Source organism: Thermobia domestica, chromosome 11, assembly GCF_964235325.1.
Source record: "Thermobia domestica chromosome 11, izTheDome1.hap1.1, whole genome shotgun sequence".
Classification (NCBI taxonomy): domain Eukaryota; kingdom Metazoa; phylum Arthropoda; class Insecta; order Zygentoma; family Lepismatidae; genus Thermobia; species Thermobia domestica.
Genome location: NC_137464.1, coordinates 237,137,782 through 237,154,228, shown reverse-complemented (window position 1 = coordinate 237,154,228; position 16,447 = coordinate 237,137,782). Strand labels below are relative to the sequence as shown.

General features: G+C 33.0%; 1 protein-coding gene across 1 annotated transcript in view; it reads right to left on the bottom strand.

Annotated features, from left to right (window-relative positions):
• The window catches only part of LOC145664833 (uncharacterized), a 131,971-nt gene that overhangs the window by 51,759 nt on the left and 63,765 nt on the right, over positions 1-16,447 (bottom strand). The window contains exon 3 of the mRNA XM_081731832.1: positions 2,876-3,337. Coding sequence (XP_081587958.1) covers positions 2,876-3,337 — 462 coding nt within the window. The remainder of the gene's footprint in view (positions 1-2,875; positions 3,338-16,447) is intronic.

Below are 16,447 nucleotides of genomic sequence, written 5' to 3'. Positions count from 1 at the left end.
ACATTATTATTGTGTCAGTAGGTCTGAGTAAACTACTGAAAATATCAAAAGGAATTTTCTGTCTAATGCATTGAATTACTAAGTTCTTAATTGTAAAACTTGCTGAAAATGTTCTTATCAATAATTAACTGTGATATCGGACTATGAATCTGTTAATAGCGAATACTATATTTACTTACAACTGAATATTAAATTTAAATATTAAAAATAACACCTGAATAGTTAATGATTTTTAAAATATAAATTTTATTAAATATACTTGATTCTTTAATGTTTTAACTTCTCCTTACTACCGTTAGAAGAAGTATATTAATTTTTCTTATCTTTTGTAGGCACCTTAAAGATAGTTCATGGAAGGAATTTAAGTCTTCGTATTAAAAAAAAGTATTGTAGTCTCATACTTCTTTAGCTTATTAATACGAAGGGAGAAGCACCATCAGAAATAGTATTAGAAGATTAAAGTCACGTCAAATGTCACAATTTTAACTGTTTTGCAAGCAGCGTTCGATTTAACATTAAATTACGTTTCTAGTTTCTATTTTTATAAGGTCTCAATATTGTTAATAAAATAAATCTAGAAATCTTTATTACTTCTATGATTTAAAAACACGTCTGAACAGATATATTATCAATCTAGATTTTTATCTTTATACATTTTTAGTACTGATATTAATATTTCAATCATTGAAATCTGTAAGTCATTTTTATAATTTTTGAATAATATTCATTCAAAAATAATATGAAGAAACAAGTAGGTAAAAAATATAAGTATAAAAGACCTTATACAGTCAAATTTGTGGATTTGCATATTTTTGTTGGTCAAATAAACAGAAGTAAAGTTAATTTGAATTAATGGCGGCAAGCAATTGTATTATTGTACTTGTAAATTTTAAATTCTTTATTTCAATCCGTTCCTAATCATATACAAATGCAAAAATCATTTCATTATCAAATTGCATTGCTAATTTATTTCAAAGTTATTCATTTCAGCTAGTTTCTTTGTATATGGATTCACATATCTAAGAAAAGACTGTGAACATCTCTTCAAATTAATTTTTGAACATTTTCCAAAATTTGTTAATTATATATTGAACATTTGACTTCTGCTATATTACATTCACATAATTTGCTGTAATAAAATTTGATGCACATAAATAATATTGTCAAGTTGAACTACGTGAATCTTAAAAGGAGATCACGAAATTTGATCAAGGATGTATCTTTTTATCTCTGGACAGTTAGTAGAATATATGCTTTTCAAGGATTTTATGAAAATAATGATATTGCTATTTCTTTCAGACTTAATTTTGAAATAATTCTGGTATTTCAACCTTTAAATGTTATATTGACAACGTTCTTGTCAAAATTTCTCAGATCCATCATTTATAGTGTAAATGTTCTCTATAATGAATTTTTACCATGTAATGATTTTTACATGACATGCATCTTATACACCATCATCATTTAACAAAAATACCAATTAACATGTCGCGTTATTCACCATCACCTATCGTTGTTGTTTCAAGTCTTTTGAACATAGTTAGTAACTAGGGATTAGATATTTCCCAATTATTCTTTATCACTCTTAGCATGTCATCAGAGAACCATAAATACCTTCCTCAAATAATAAATCGAACTCTGCTTGTATGAGTCAGACTAAGAGAGATGTCTGCTTCGGGCAAGGTCGTCTTATTGTTTCAAATCAAGTCTTATTGTTTCAAAATTGTATATGACACGCTGATTATTTTGATTAGGAAATGTGTGATTTATATGTCTATGATGTGTTATGTACAATATGAGAAAATAAAAACACATGTTTTGAAAAAAATCATAAAATGTATTACATTGAAATTTCGGACATTTTATTTGTTTTTTTAAAAAATAACAGATGACTACAGAATTTATACATTTGTCCACAACAAAAATTGTGTATTCATGTTTTCGAAATACAGCGTGGCATTTACGTATACTGTTGTTGATTGTCTTTTGTCACTTGATCGTCAAAAGTAAAGCGTTTATTCGTGTGAAATACAATATTTACAAATAAAACAATAAATAAGCAATAAATTAACAAATAACATTAAGTGATCACGGACATATTACAAAACAGGAATATATATATATATATATAAATATATGTACACATGTAACGAGGAAAAGGTATCCATTTTTTAATTCTGAATATGTCGACGGTCGGTTTACAAGGAGAAAGAAAATGTTGTCCTAGTGAAAAATAATGAGAGTTTTCCCTGCCGGTCAAAAACGAGTTTATAGCTATTGAAAATTGTATTGATAAACCAGGAAATTCTTAAACCTTCCTGTAAATATTAGATTTTGTCCAAAAAAAAAAAAAAAAATAAAAAATCTAAAAAATCATTGTAAAGTTATATTATTTACAAGAAACAACTCAGAAAAGTGACAACATATCTAGAACATATTTATTGAAAATGCCTACAGTTCACAGGATGTAAAGGAATAATAATTATTCATCATATTACGATATGGCATTACAGACAAAAGAGGGCAGAAAGATGAAGAATATCAATTAGATTAGAAATTATTCCGTTCTTGATAAATTAAGAAGATAACTTCTATCAAGATCAGGTCCTACTACCTAACAAAATATAACCTTACTCACACAGAAACGCGATGTCATACGCCTATGGATATCTAGAAAAAAATTGCGTTACTTTTAGACATCCTGTGAGATATTTTGTATGTTTGACTGTGTTGTTTGAATCCATAATATACTCTTGCTTTGATTTCCTACCTTATCAACACAATTTTCGTTGCTATGGGAGAAACATAAGAAACTTAAGTTCTTTTACAGAAATAAATAAGGTCTAATATGATTTGAAGGCTATTATTCACTCACGTGATGATCTGCCTTCTTCTTCTTCTTCGTCGTCATCGTCTTCATCATCTTCATCGTCTTCATCGTCTTCTTTCTCATCTTCATCTTCTTTTTCGTCTTCTTCATCTTCATAGTCTTCATCATCATCATCATCATCCCCGAATACATCGTCATCATCGGAGGTACTTGTGCTACTAGAACCTCCAGTGTTGGAACCAGTGCCTGCTCCAGCGCTATCGGATTGAATAACTTCATTTTCAGCGACACTGGGTTCCTCTTCTATTGGTGTCTCCTTTTGGTCATCGACTACTTCTTCTTCTGGCGGGAGTTCATCATAAGCTTCACCTTCTGGATATTCGTTGCTGGCGTAATCTTCTGCGCCAGCTGCTGCTGGTTCTTCTGCAACTTGTGGCGCAGCAGCTGCAGGAGCATCTTCTGCGACTGTGTCTGTATCCTCGTCATCATCATCATCATCATCGCCGCCTGAAAAGATATCGTGTATTAATACAGGTCATTGAAACTCAATGTTTGCAATTAAATTTAAATTTGTCTTACGAGGTAGAAAATAGGTGAAATTACACAGTGTGAATCCCAAACAAAAGAAAGTGAGTTAAGCAATATAAAAATTAAATGATTTGAGACTACACATAGAAAGGGTCATTTTCATCTTTATAGGAGTGAAGAAACTAGGAACTAAATTTCTTTTTTATTAATTTTCTTTCTTGTTATGCTTGTATTCCGTTTCAGTTGAGTATTTTCTGAACGATTTAACTTTTAAGCGACATAAGTGTATATTGGTTGAAAGCAGCAACATCAGTACCTAGTGTTGAGGATAGAAATAATAGGGAGTATGGATAATATAGGCAAATGTAAATAGGCAAATAGGCAAAAATGTATTATTAATGGGCATGAAACCCATAGTCTAGGAGATGGATAATGTTTGTTAACATTGGTTGTTTTTAATGTAACATGGTCCTATGGAGTTAATCCGGATTTATTTGGCGATAATAGCTGGTGTATATAAGTATTGCTATTTGATTACTGTATATGAACTCCTTGGATGTCGAGTAGTATAACTCCAAAATGAAAATTTTCCAGGAAAAGAACTTTAAACTTCAACATTTCATGCAAATCACATCAGCAGAATGTTATTCGTTATCAACATTAGAAAATAAACTTCCCTAATTACTTAATGATTTTTGGTTGCATCCATAAAAGAAATATTATTTTTTTATGATATATCGAACTCCGAAGTTCTCTATTGAAAAATCTTCATTCTGAAGTTACACAACTTAGGATCCAAGCAGTCCAACGTATGGTATGTAGGTATCATGAATCGCTTATACATGGTGGATAATTTGTTATATGAACACTATCATTTGAACACTGTTATTTGTTATATGAATCGCTTATACATGGTGATCATTGAAATGGTTCTGTTATATGAACACTATCATTTATTAGTGATGGATAGTTTACCTATGTGGTATGATGGTGTGTTAATAAATGAGGTCATTAGAAAAAATCAACAATGTCATCTAGCAGCAGTCTGTAAGCATAATAACATTTATAGCTCCTTCAAAATAAAGCTAACAACATAAGTTAAAGTGTGGAGAACTACCAACTCATAAATATTGACCCAGTTGCATGGTTCTAGGCTATGTCTCCAATATTTAGTTAGAACTAGACAGCGGTTTTAAGATTATATTTGTCTTTAATTTGGAGGATTTGGTAGTCTATTCTCGGCCACAATACTAATATAGATTATCTGTGTCAACTTTAAGACAATCCTAACTACGAAGTCAATACAAAAAATTCCTTTTATGGTATATCAAAATTGGCGTATCACCATCGGCACATTAACTTTAGCTCATCAATACCTAATATAGACAAAAGTTGCGATACAAGTTTCCTTCCTCGTAGTCACTGCTGGCTTATCTAATATCCACATGTAGCGCAATTTCTGTTATGCATATGATGATGAATTAATAAATGCTAATCTCGATTCAGCTTTTGCGCATAGGGCAGTCAATTTAAACAAGGCTCCAGGAACATGTCCAGAGTTTAATCACATCCGTAGAGGAGCGTCTAATAGTTTCGAACTCAATCTACTGGGAATAGATGTGATTCAAATTGGAGGTATTATCCAATTTACTGTAGGCATTATCCTGCTATTGTTTTCTTGAAACGTACCCTGGTGCGAATAATGGAAGAGTTATCACTCAATGCAGCACATACGAGCTTGCAAATCTGTATTGCTGCACAAGGTAGACATTTTGAAGAATAAGTATGTGCTTTTTGTAGTATGTTGAGTGCTCTATCGTATATTCCCTTTCCTTCTTTGATCTTCCAATAAACAGACTTGTTTGTGTGCTAAATATATGGCTGGAGGAAGCTGCAGCTTTCGAAATACGCTATTTTTACGGTCAATTACCACTCGTGAAGCACGAAAAGGAAATAGCTAATACATTTCTCTTGAAGCACAGTTCTGTACAAGGGTTTTACAAGTGATAGACATATTAGAACACAACAAGAAACTATTACTTAATTTCGTTCACAGTCGAAATGACAAACTTTGATTGAGAAAGTATTCAACCACAATGGATTAATCTCAATATCTGGTTTACCGGAAATAACTTTGTGAAAGATAATGCCATTGAGACGTACTTGTTATCAGATCTTAAAGAAGATTTGGTAACTTCTCATTCACACACGTTGAGTTTCAAATTTTGGTGTCTGTATCTTGCAAACCTTCATTTTTTAAAAGATTTTCATCATTATCCCTATACATAATTTCAATTTTTACGCTGGGTTATATGAGATGCAGCGTAATAATAATTAATGATTAACTTAAAATTATTATACTAGATTTATTCTATCATTTAGAAGTTTTTGAAACAATAAATTATATCAAGCTTTTCAAGTCTACCAAAATCTGTCAGACTTATCTAATGTTTGCACTTGATAATACCAAAACAGAAAAATCGAACAAATTCTAGTTCTTCTGAGCCATTCATATACCCATGGAATAAAATTTCTAGAACTCTTTTTTTTTTTTTTTTTTTTTTTGTCAAAATAGACGATATTCAAAAAATAAACTTGACACTTGATCAATTGAAATAAGCAATAAAGAAATGTTTTTAATATAATCTTGATTGTCTTTCTATTGTACACCATTTTTGTCATCAACACAGGTTTATATTTGGGTAAGTGCTATTCTGTGCTTGAGCACAGAGCGGCAGAATTTAGGGGGCGGCAAAATTTTGTATTTTTTAAAAAAGATTCACGATAAAGTAATATTTAAAACTAGCAACCGGCAGAGTTCCGCGCAAACGCGAGGAAATATGTTAATGTTTTTAATTCGCTCTAATTACAGTAGTTACTAATTAGCTAGCTTATCTGGTTATTTTTAAAAAGTGTTCCTCTCCCATCCCCATCCCAAAGAGTGCGGATGAACTTGAACATTATGAAAACTGATACTCTTAAACTCAGCGACCTCGAAAACTATAAATTCAACACTAATATCTGACGTTTTCAATTACTTTTAATACCTCGCCCTCTCTCTGAGGAGTGTCGCGTGACCTTGAAGTTGAATTGGATTAAAACTGTCACTATTCATCTCAGCGACCCCAAAAACTATAAATTCAACTCTAATATTGGTCGTTTTCGGGCCGAGGGGCGGAAAATTTTGTGCGCGGCAGAGGTAAATTATTTAGAGCACAGGGACGCACAATATATAAATATGGGCCTGCATCGACATAATAATATATTAATACCGCCAGAATAGAAAGATTTGCCATAATTACTAAACCATTGTATCTCACACTTCTTTTTGTGGCAAAAACCGTACAATTCCCAAATGTTACTTTACGAGAAGAAAAATCAAATGGAAATCTGAAGACAATAAACTTGGACTGTATGTAAAATGTTAAAAAATTTTCTACCGATCAGTTCTGAAAAGTTTCGAGCTCTTTCTTTTAAATATCAACCAGTTGTCTTGTAATCAACATTGTGTATCTTGATGAAAGTGTAAATGACCTTGGATACGTTTTTCAGCACAGATACTTGTTTTCCTCACTATTTGACGAACAACTAAGTGTCCACCGCTTAAAAAGAAGTCCTGTATATACTTAACATTGATATTCGTCATTGTAGCATTTAAACTTTTTCAGTTGTTGCCTTGATCCTTCTTCGTATACCCGCTTTCTTTAGACTTAATACCCGAAACTCTGCGGTTAAGCTTTGCAGATTTTCCGTAGGTTTGACATCTTTGTTTACAAGAAAAAATAACAATAGGTTACACAATGGCTACATTGGGCTTGCCATCTCACATGGTAATAACAATCAAGAAGATTATTGTGACAACAAAGAATGCAGCAGAAACTGAATTTGAACGTTCATCTCTGCAAATGTCACAGGTTTCACGCCAAAAGAGAAGCAGTAGGGATTTCTAAAATGAATTCCGGTTTTAAAGATGTTTCAGGTACTTCATATGCAATTTGTTTTCTCGCATTTACACTTTCTCCTTTAGAACATTCACCAAAGCACATCACATCTGTCAGACAAAATAGCAATAAAGCACAAAAGTTTGAATTTAGCAATAGCAATAGATTTACGCAGATTTGTAATCTCCTCACTACATTATTTCCTTATGTATTATTGTAATACCGAAAAAGCTAGTTAGGTTAATTAAGATATGTTTAAATGAAAATGAAATGAAATCTTTGGGTTTTACGTCCTACGGTTATGCCGGTTAGGCTAAAGGAGACGTTGATTATGAGAAATGAATGAAATGGTGGAATGAAGAAAGTGGGAGGAAACGGGTGAACCCCGAGGAAACCCACGCACACGGTGTTTGTCCACCACAAAGTTCACTTGGCGGGGGCTGGGATCGAACCCGGGACCCCAAGCACCAGAGGTGAACGCTCTACCACTGAGCCACCGCGGCCCTATATTTAAATGAACACCAAGTAAAGTCCACGTAGAAAAATTCTTGTCCACGAGTTTTCACGTCGAGAATGGCCTGGAACAAGGAGATGTGTTGTCGCAATTATTATTCAACTTCGTTCTGGAGTATGCTATTTAAAAAATAAATAAATAAATAAATAAGACAGCAACCACAGCCTAGAGCTGGTATTCACCAGGTTATGGAGTATGCTGCTGATGTAAATTTAATAGGTGATGATAGGAGAGCAATAGAAAGAAATACAGAGATCTTATTAAACACTTGCAGGGACAGGATTTAGAAGTAAATAGAAAGAAAACTAAATACATGAAAGTTCGTCATGATGTTAATACTACAAGTTATGGATGCATTAAAATATCAAATAATACTTTCGGCAAAGTAGATACTTTCAAATATCTAGAATCAATATTAATAGGCCAAAATCATATTCAGGAAGAAATTAAATGTCGTCTAAAAGCAGGGACATGTTGATATTCAGTTCAAAATCTTTTGTCGTCGTTAATTCTACCTAGAAATTTGAAGCTTAAAATACGTATATAAAACGATAATCATGTCTGTTGTCCTGTACGGTTGGGAAACATGGTCGCTTACTCTCAAGGAAGAACGTAGACTAAAATTTGAGAACAAGATCCTGAGATGAATATTCGGACCCAAGAGGGACGGAAATGGGGAATGTGTACGCTTCATAACGAAGACCAGCACAATTTATATCGTTCACCAAACATTGTTAGGATAATCAAGTCTAGGAGACTCAGATGGGCTGGTCATATAGTGAGAATAGAAGAAGTAAGAATGCTTTCAAAGCTTTAACTGGAAATCCAATCGGAAAACGACCATTAGGAAGACCTAGACGCAGATGGAGGACAACATTAAGATGGATCTCGCAGAAATAGGAATACAAAGTAGAAACTGGATCCGGTTGGCTAAGGATAGAAGTCAATGGAGAGCTTTTGTGAATGCGGCATTGAACGTCCGGGTTCCATAGGCCACAGGGTTAGTTTAGTTACTTACCGATAGTAATGTAAATAAAGCGACTAGATAATTAAAGTTACAAATTGGAAAAATAAGTAACCAATTCACTGCACAAAATGATGTAAAAAAATAAAACTATACTTGTTTTCCGGCCTTATGTCTCAGAAATCTACAAGCACAATTTACGACTTGATGGCATTTAGTTTGAATAACCTATTTCTCAAAGTTGTAGTTCTCGTATTCTTCCGTTACTTTACAAAAGTCTACCCACATGTGTGTGTGTGCAATTGACAAAGAACATGAAGCAGAAGAAGAAAAAGAAGGCGGCTTAATTTTATTTCTTTTCTTCTTATGAGTACTATAATATTTGTAGGGGCCGCGGTGGCTCAGTGGTATAGATTTCACCTCTGGTGCTTGGGGTCAGGGTTCGATCCCAGCTCCCGCCAAATGAACTTTGTGGTGGACAAACACTGTGTGCGTGGGTTTTCTCGGGGTTCTCCCGTTTCCTCCCACTTTCTTCATTCCACCATTTCATTCATTACTCATCATCACCGTCTCCTTTAGCCTAACCGGCATAACCGTAGGACGTAAAACTCAAAGATCTCATTTTTATAATATTTGTAGTGTTATTATGTAATCTACAAATTTAAGTATAAATTCTTATACAGGATTTATTTTAAATTATTTCTAAATGTTCACTAAATAATATTAATCACTGTCAAGATAAAGAGTTCTTTCTGAGAGAAAAATGACAGCAGCCTCCTAGAAATATCTTCAGCGTAATAAACGTGAAAATAATGCTTCCTAAATTAGTATCAAGCATTTTATCTCTTTAAAATTTAGTTCATCATTCGAATAACTTTGTTAAACTATAATAACTGGACTTAGAATAATGACATAAGATAAGAATATTTATGACTCTAATGGCCGGTTAATTTGCAGTAAAATAACAAGAGACAGAGCTCTTCAAACAGAAACAAATACACTTTCCGAGACAAGACAGAGCTCTTCCAACAGAAACAGATACACTTTTCGAGACGAGGCAGAGCTCTTCCAACAGAAACAAATGCGCTTTCCGAGGTGAAATAGAGCTCTTCCAATAGAAACAGATTCACTTACGGAAACAAAACAAAGCTTTTGCAATAGAAACAGATACACTTTCCGAGACAAGAAAGAACTCTTCCAACAGGAACAGGAACAGATACACTTTACGAGGCCAAACAGAACTCTTCCAATAAAAACAGATACACTTTCCGAGACAGGACAGAGCTCTTTCAATAGAAACAGATACACTTTCCGAGACAAGAAAGAACTCTTCCAACAAGAACAGATACACTTTACGAGGCGAAACAGAGCTCTTCCAACAGGAACAGATACACTTTCCGAGACAGAACAAAGTTATGTCAATAGAAACAGATACTTTCCGAGACAAGACAAAGCTCCTTCAATAGAAGCAGGTACGCATTCCGAGACGAGACATCACTTTTCGATATGAGACTGCCTCAACTCTTATCTTTTACTCAATCTTACTATTAGGTTTATACAACTTTAATTCTTTTGAGAGTTGATAAGCAAAATGATTCATTCTTAAGTTTTTTAATAACTTCCTGCAGAATGTAAGCTTTCATATTAATTTTGTAAGCTAAGTCAACTCTCTTAAATTTTAAATTTCTTTTCAACCAGGAAGGTTTGAAAAACTCTTTCTAAGCGTTAAAATAATAATTATCCGAAATTGTCCCGCCTGTCCCGATGATGCAAAGTTAAGTGCGCATGTATATGTAACTACTGCTGTTTTTTCACCAAAGATTAATACAGACAAGATGAGTGCTGCTGTGGTTATCAATTACTTCTGAGACATTTCTTTCTCAAGTGAGAGCAAAGAAGTGTTATCGTGAAGAATTTCGTGAATAATGCAGCGTACATCGAGTTTGCATCTTTTTTGTGTATATGTGTAAAAATTGAGTAATTATATAGAGGAACCACTTAGGTACTTATATGCAAACTATTTGTATTAGTGTTATTTGATCTGAGTCAGCACAAAGAAATGTTAATATCTTTCCCGGCAAATTTAAATAAATCGAACAAAGTAGTAAATGTAAATCGTCAAATTGGTTGGTGAAAATTCAAAAACTATAAAAGTTTCGAATACCATATTAAGAAATATATGCAATATATCTTAGTATAGTAAATGTTTATTTTCCCATAATATCTTTCTCAAGGGGGTTAAACTCTCGAAACCCTTTTTTGTGATGTACGCCACTGATAATAGTATAAAACTAGTGTTTGAAAAGTAGTGACTCTATGGGACATGCATGATTTTTGAATATATATATATATACAAAAATCATGCATGTCCGGGCCTGACAGGAAATGAGATTGAAGGTTTGACACCCGCTTGGTAATACTGTGTATTCAGCAGACGTATAATTTATATAATTTTAATTTTAGAAAATCAAACAAGTGTGTCATCAGTCAAAAAAAAAAAGAAAAAAAAAGTTGAGTATCACTGCTCTAGTACTTTTAATGTCGACATGTTAAAACATACAAAATTGTTATTATATAGATAAAAGGTAATAAATAAATAAATAAATAAAAGGCATGTGTCACCGAATTAAACATATAAATCAATTGTTTTTTGAGAACTTTTTTTTTTGAGAACATTGTCTAAAAATAAATATGTTTCTAAATCCCCAAGAGTAAACTACTACTTCTGGATTTCTCAGGAGAAATCACTTCTGTCATATTGTAATGAAATATTTACTGTATTTATGGAATATAAACAAATTCGCTATACTGTAGATATTTCTGAGAAACTGACAGTTTTGGATTTTTACCCGCCTGTAAACTATCCTTATTTTGGGGATGGGAAGAAAATTCAAAAACACCGTGAGAATCTTATTATTAGAAAAAAAATCTTTAGTTTAATATCTGGTCCGGATATTGAACAGGATGTTCTCTAGGCGAGTATGTGTGTGTATATCAGGTGTTCAAAAAATGGCACCCACGAACTAAACAGCAGTATTCTACAAATCAAAATAAAGAGAAAAGATATATAATTGTGTACAGGGCCGGATTTAAGAGGATGCACTGGTGCAAGTGCACCCCCTCCCCCTTCGTTGTAAATAAAAACTATCTAAAATGTAAAGCTAACAGTGAAGAAAGCAACACTTTTCGAAACTTTCTGTCATCATGTTTTCGTTTGGGGCCTATAAGAAAGCAGAGCTTTGTAAAAGCAATAGTTTAAGTCGATTTTTTGAAGGTTGAAGAAAAAAGATGCACAAGCAAAACAATATAACATTTGTCAAGTAGGAAAGAAAACAGAAGCCAGGAGGAGATAACATTTTTTTTTCTTGCATATCACTTGCGACCTTCTTTAAAATACTCCCTCCCCCTCGTTCTAAGTACCAGTTGTCAGGGGTAAAGAATGTTGTCGCATGTCACTTTGAAGAGTTTCAGTGTGATTGGTAGTAATTGGAGCACCCCCCCCCTCAGAAAATCCTAGATCCGACCCTGATTGTATACATTTCGGGCTCTCATCTGGTGACGCGAATTGCACTATGTGGCAACGCCGCAGTTTTAAAAAATCATAGAGTAGATCTACCGATCCATCAAATAGTTACATCAATTCTTTCCAAATAAGTTTAACTCAATAGACGTTGACACTAGCAGCTACTTATTAGAGTAACAACGATGTAAATGTTCGGTGGATTCGTAGAGCAATGCTAATCGTTCCAAGTCAATCTACAACGTTGTCACATAATAATTTTTTTGATTCCCCATAGTGGTTGAAGGATGCCTCGAAGGGTGTACCATTATATAACATTTTCACTTTGTTTTGACCTGAAGAATAGTGCTCTGTGTCCGTATCGGGCGTCATTTTTAGAACACTCACACTAAGAAAAAAATTGTAGGTGGCGTACTTAAAAAGATAGGTTACATGCGTAATTCCTGTAGTTTTTGGACTTAACGTACAGCAGACGTATAACTGAAAACGCATGTTTCATAATGCTTTCTGTATAAGTGTTCCATCTATACGTATTTTCCGTATGAAACAATGTAGTCGGTCAGGATCTCACAATGGACGTATCTAACATGTAGCTGACGAAGGTAACATAAGTACATGCATGTGATATACGGAAAACTGTTAGATGTCAGACATTCTGCAATGGCATGATGTAACATCTAAGGGTAGTGCCTATGTAGCATACGGATAACGTATGCTCCGTACTGATTTCTATACTAAGCAAGAGGATACCGTATATTTGTACAATATACAGCTGTCCGGAGAACGGATTTTTCTCTGTGCAATGTAAATGGGGACGGGTGAATGGATAGATATACAGAAATCACTTTTTGATATGAAGGAGCTATACGAAGCGTGTAAATCCCTTGAAATCTGAATTAGATTTTTTTTTCACAATCTCCATACTTTCTTATCGTCGCTTCAAACCAAAAAAAAAAAAAAAAAAATATATCAATTATATTCTTTAGACAACTTCGTTTCCGTTCAATATTTGCCTACATTTTATAATTCGGACTTATCCTTACTTCTTTTGTCCGTAACATCTTGAGCTTACTGTATCGTAAACAGTAATAGTAATGGCAACAACGGTGGCTCAGTGGTAGAGCGTTCATCTTTGGTGCTTGGCGTTCCTGGTTAGATTCCAACTTTAGTCAAATTGGCTTTGTAGTGAACAAATACTATATGTGTGGGTTTTTCCGAGGTTCTTTCGTTTCCTCCCTCGTTCTTCGTTTCGCCATTATCATCCATCAAACTATCACCGTCTCCTTTAATATATGTGCATACACGTGGTATGTTAAACTTTTCTTTTTTTTTTAAAAAAAAAAGTAATTAAAAAGTAATATCATAAAGGGAGCGAACATTTTATTATCATTATTCCTAAATGTAATTGTAACAAATGAAAATGAGAAAATAATATTAAACTACTGGCGAAAATTATATCGACGTAGAACCCTACAATATGTAACCCTTCTTGTAGCATGATATAGTGAGGATAACTAAATTGATGAGGGGAGATTGCATTAGAATGGAAAATGAGCGTAGATGCATGGACCATCAGTTGCAAATCATCTGAGAAAGTACTTTAAGGCCAAGAAGAAAGTAAGAAAATAGTATAAAGTTTGTATCTCAGAGTACTCATTGGATTTGTTTAGTGCATTATAGAAATCAGTAGAAAATTTTTGTTGCTTCGTTATGTATCTTTGGGTTTGTTCGAGTTAGTTCGTTGTTATTTGCTCTGACCAATTTTTATTTATTTATTTATTTTTTTATTTTTATTTTATTTATTTATTTATTTATTTATTTATTTATTTATTTTTGAAAGGTGAGGAAGGTAAAATGTAGATTAGTGAATACTTTTAAGTGTATATTCAATCGATGACAGATTTCTACATTAAATATTCATGAAATGGTTTATAAGTAGGGAAAGATGTGGTAATAAGAGACAGGGGTAATAAGAGACAAAATTGGTTGGTAGTTTGTTGTATCACCAGAAAAACATATTTAAAAATCCACAGCTTACTGTATCCTTCTGTGTACAAGCCTTAAAAAATTCATTCCTTTCAGGCAACTTCTTCACCTTCTTTCCTACCTTTCAAAAAGTGTTTTACAAAAACTTTAGGTACCTAGGGTCAGTCTTTTTCGTGAAGAATATTATTTTACAACTTACTTATAAATGTTTCTAAAAAATTGGTTGCAGACGTTTGTACAGATTTAGCGATACTTTAAAGTGGAATTGTTCCAGTTTTTCTCTGATTAATGAGCTTGCCAGAAAGTGGGTGTCTCTTATTACCCCCTCTTCCTCTGTTTATTCATTTAATTTTATGTCCCATTCTTGCGTAGTATAGGCTAATGGGCTTCCATGTGAATCACAAATCTGTGTATGTTTACTACTCTGTTTCTCTATGTTGTCACTAAAATGTTGGAACTATATGAATAATTAAGCACGTGTACTTGCCAGCCAGAGTCTGAGTCCACGCGATTATTTTAACAAAAGAAACACTGACCAAAGCTTAAAACCCACTTTATTTTAAATTATAATTTGTAACGCTTTCGGATATCTAACATATCCTTCTTCAGACACTATCAATAAGATACTTCTCAATAATCCTTTGAGGATTAGTAGACATGAGCCCGAGTGAGATCCCATTACAAATTAGACACATATATCATTAATTAACATGTAATTACGAAGAACTGGTGCAAACACTGAATCGTATTTAGCTAATCTCCAAGAAAATAGTTCGAGATGTGAAAGCGGAAATCCACCACCAATATGAAAAGGACATGTCACATGTGTACAAGCGACAAATCTAGAGGCTCGAAACAGCAAACGAGAGAATGGAATGAGCCGAACATGTTATAAACTAGAGAAAAAAGTGGCGTACATCACGAATTCCTTTTGTTGAGTACAATGCGTTACTTGGTTCAACAATGCATTTAAGTGTCTCATTCTACATTTTCGTGTATTTTTCTGTTTAACCCTTTAATTGGCAAGCATTGATAGCAATACGATTAAAATATTTAATTTGCTTTTATGATTGAACCATGTCTTCCTGATCATAATTTCGTAATTTTTAAAGTATTTTTATATTTTGGTTACAAAATACAGATGTTTATTTCAAAGCAACATTGCCATAAAATAGTCTTATGTGTAGCTACTGAGCAGCATTGCCCTATTATGATCAAATATCGTAAGAATACTCTCAGTAATTAGCAGCAGTTTTGTTGAAATATTTTCCTACAGAGCAAGAAACTACAAATAAAAAAAAATAAAAAAGAACTTTCGCGGAACGTAGGAGATAGAGCTTCTACAATACTAAATTTGACTGTCCCGTGTTGACAAAGATTAGAAGTATCTAAAGAAGCGACCCTCAAATCATGTATATGAATATTGTATGAAAGCAATTATGCCAATTAAATGATCACTGAAGTTATAATTTATGCGGATAACGCAATAGAATGTGATGTTGTTTGAGGGCAAGTGCCAAATAAAGGGTTAAATAAAGTTTGGAAATTAATTATGTGCTTTCTGGTTCTCGTTCTAATTAATTAAGACCCAAATCTTGGAAATAATTTTAAGGAGAATAAAATGAAAGAATAATATCATTTTCTATTTATAACAATTTCTAACAAGATCTGTTCTTTCTTTCTTTTTAAATGTTACACTTACTTAGAATATTTTTTAGTACTTCAAAGTTCTCTTTAACCCATTTTAGTACGAATGAGAACTATGTATTCAAAAAGATTGTGTTCTTGGTCATATATTTCTTTAAAAATTGTTTATAAACTGCCTATTTTGAATGCTCCAATGATCTGATGAATAAGTTGAAAAGTTTCACACGCAGAATGCCTTTAAGAGAAATACTAGTGAAAAACAGTCCCACGTACAAATACAATTACGATATAATTTCATGTCCTGAATATTATAGTTATAGGTAAATGTATTCTCATATTCTTCATACAGTCGTCAAGTGAAAAGAGAGAAAAACAGAGTGTCTATAAATGATGTAAAAAGAAAACTTAGTGTTAAAAGGATCATATAAGTAACCCGTATTTTGATAGTGTTTTGTATTTCTGAAGAGTTTGTCAAGAAATGTGGAACATTAAAATTGATTTTAAGACGTTTTTCATG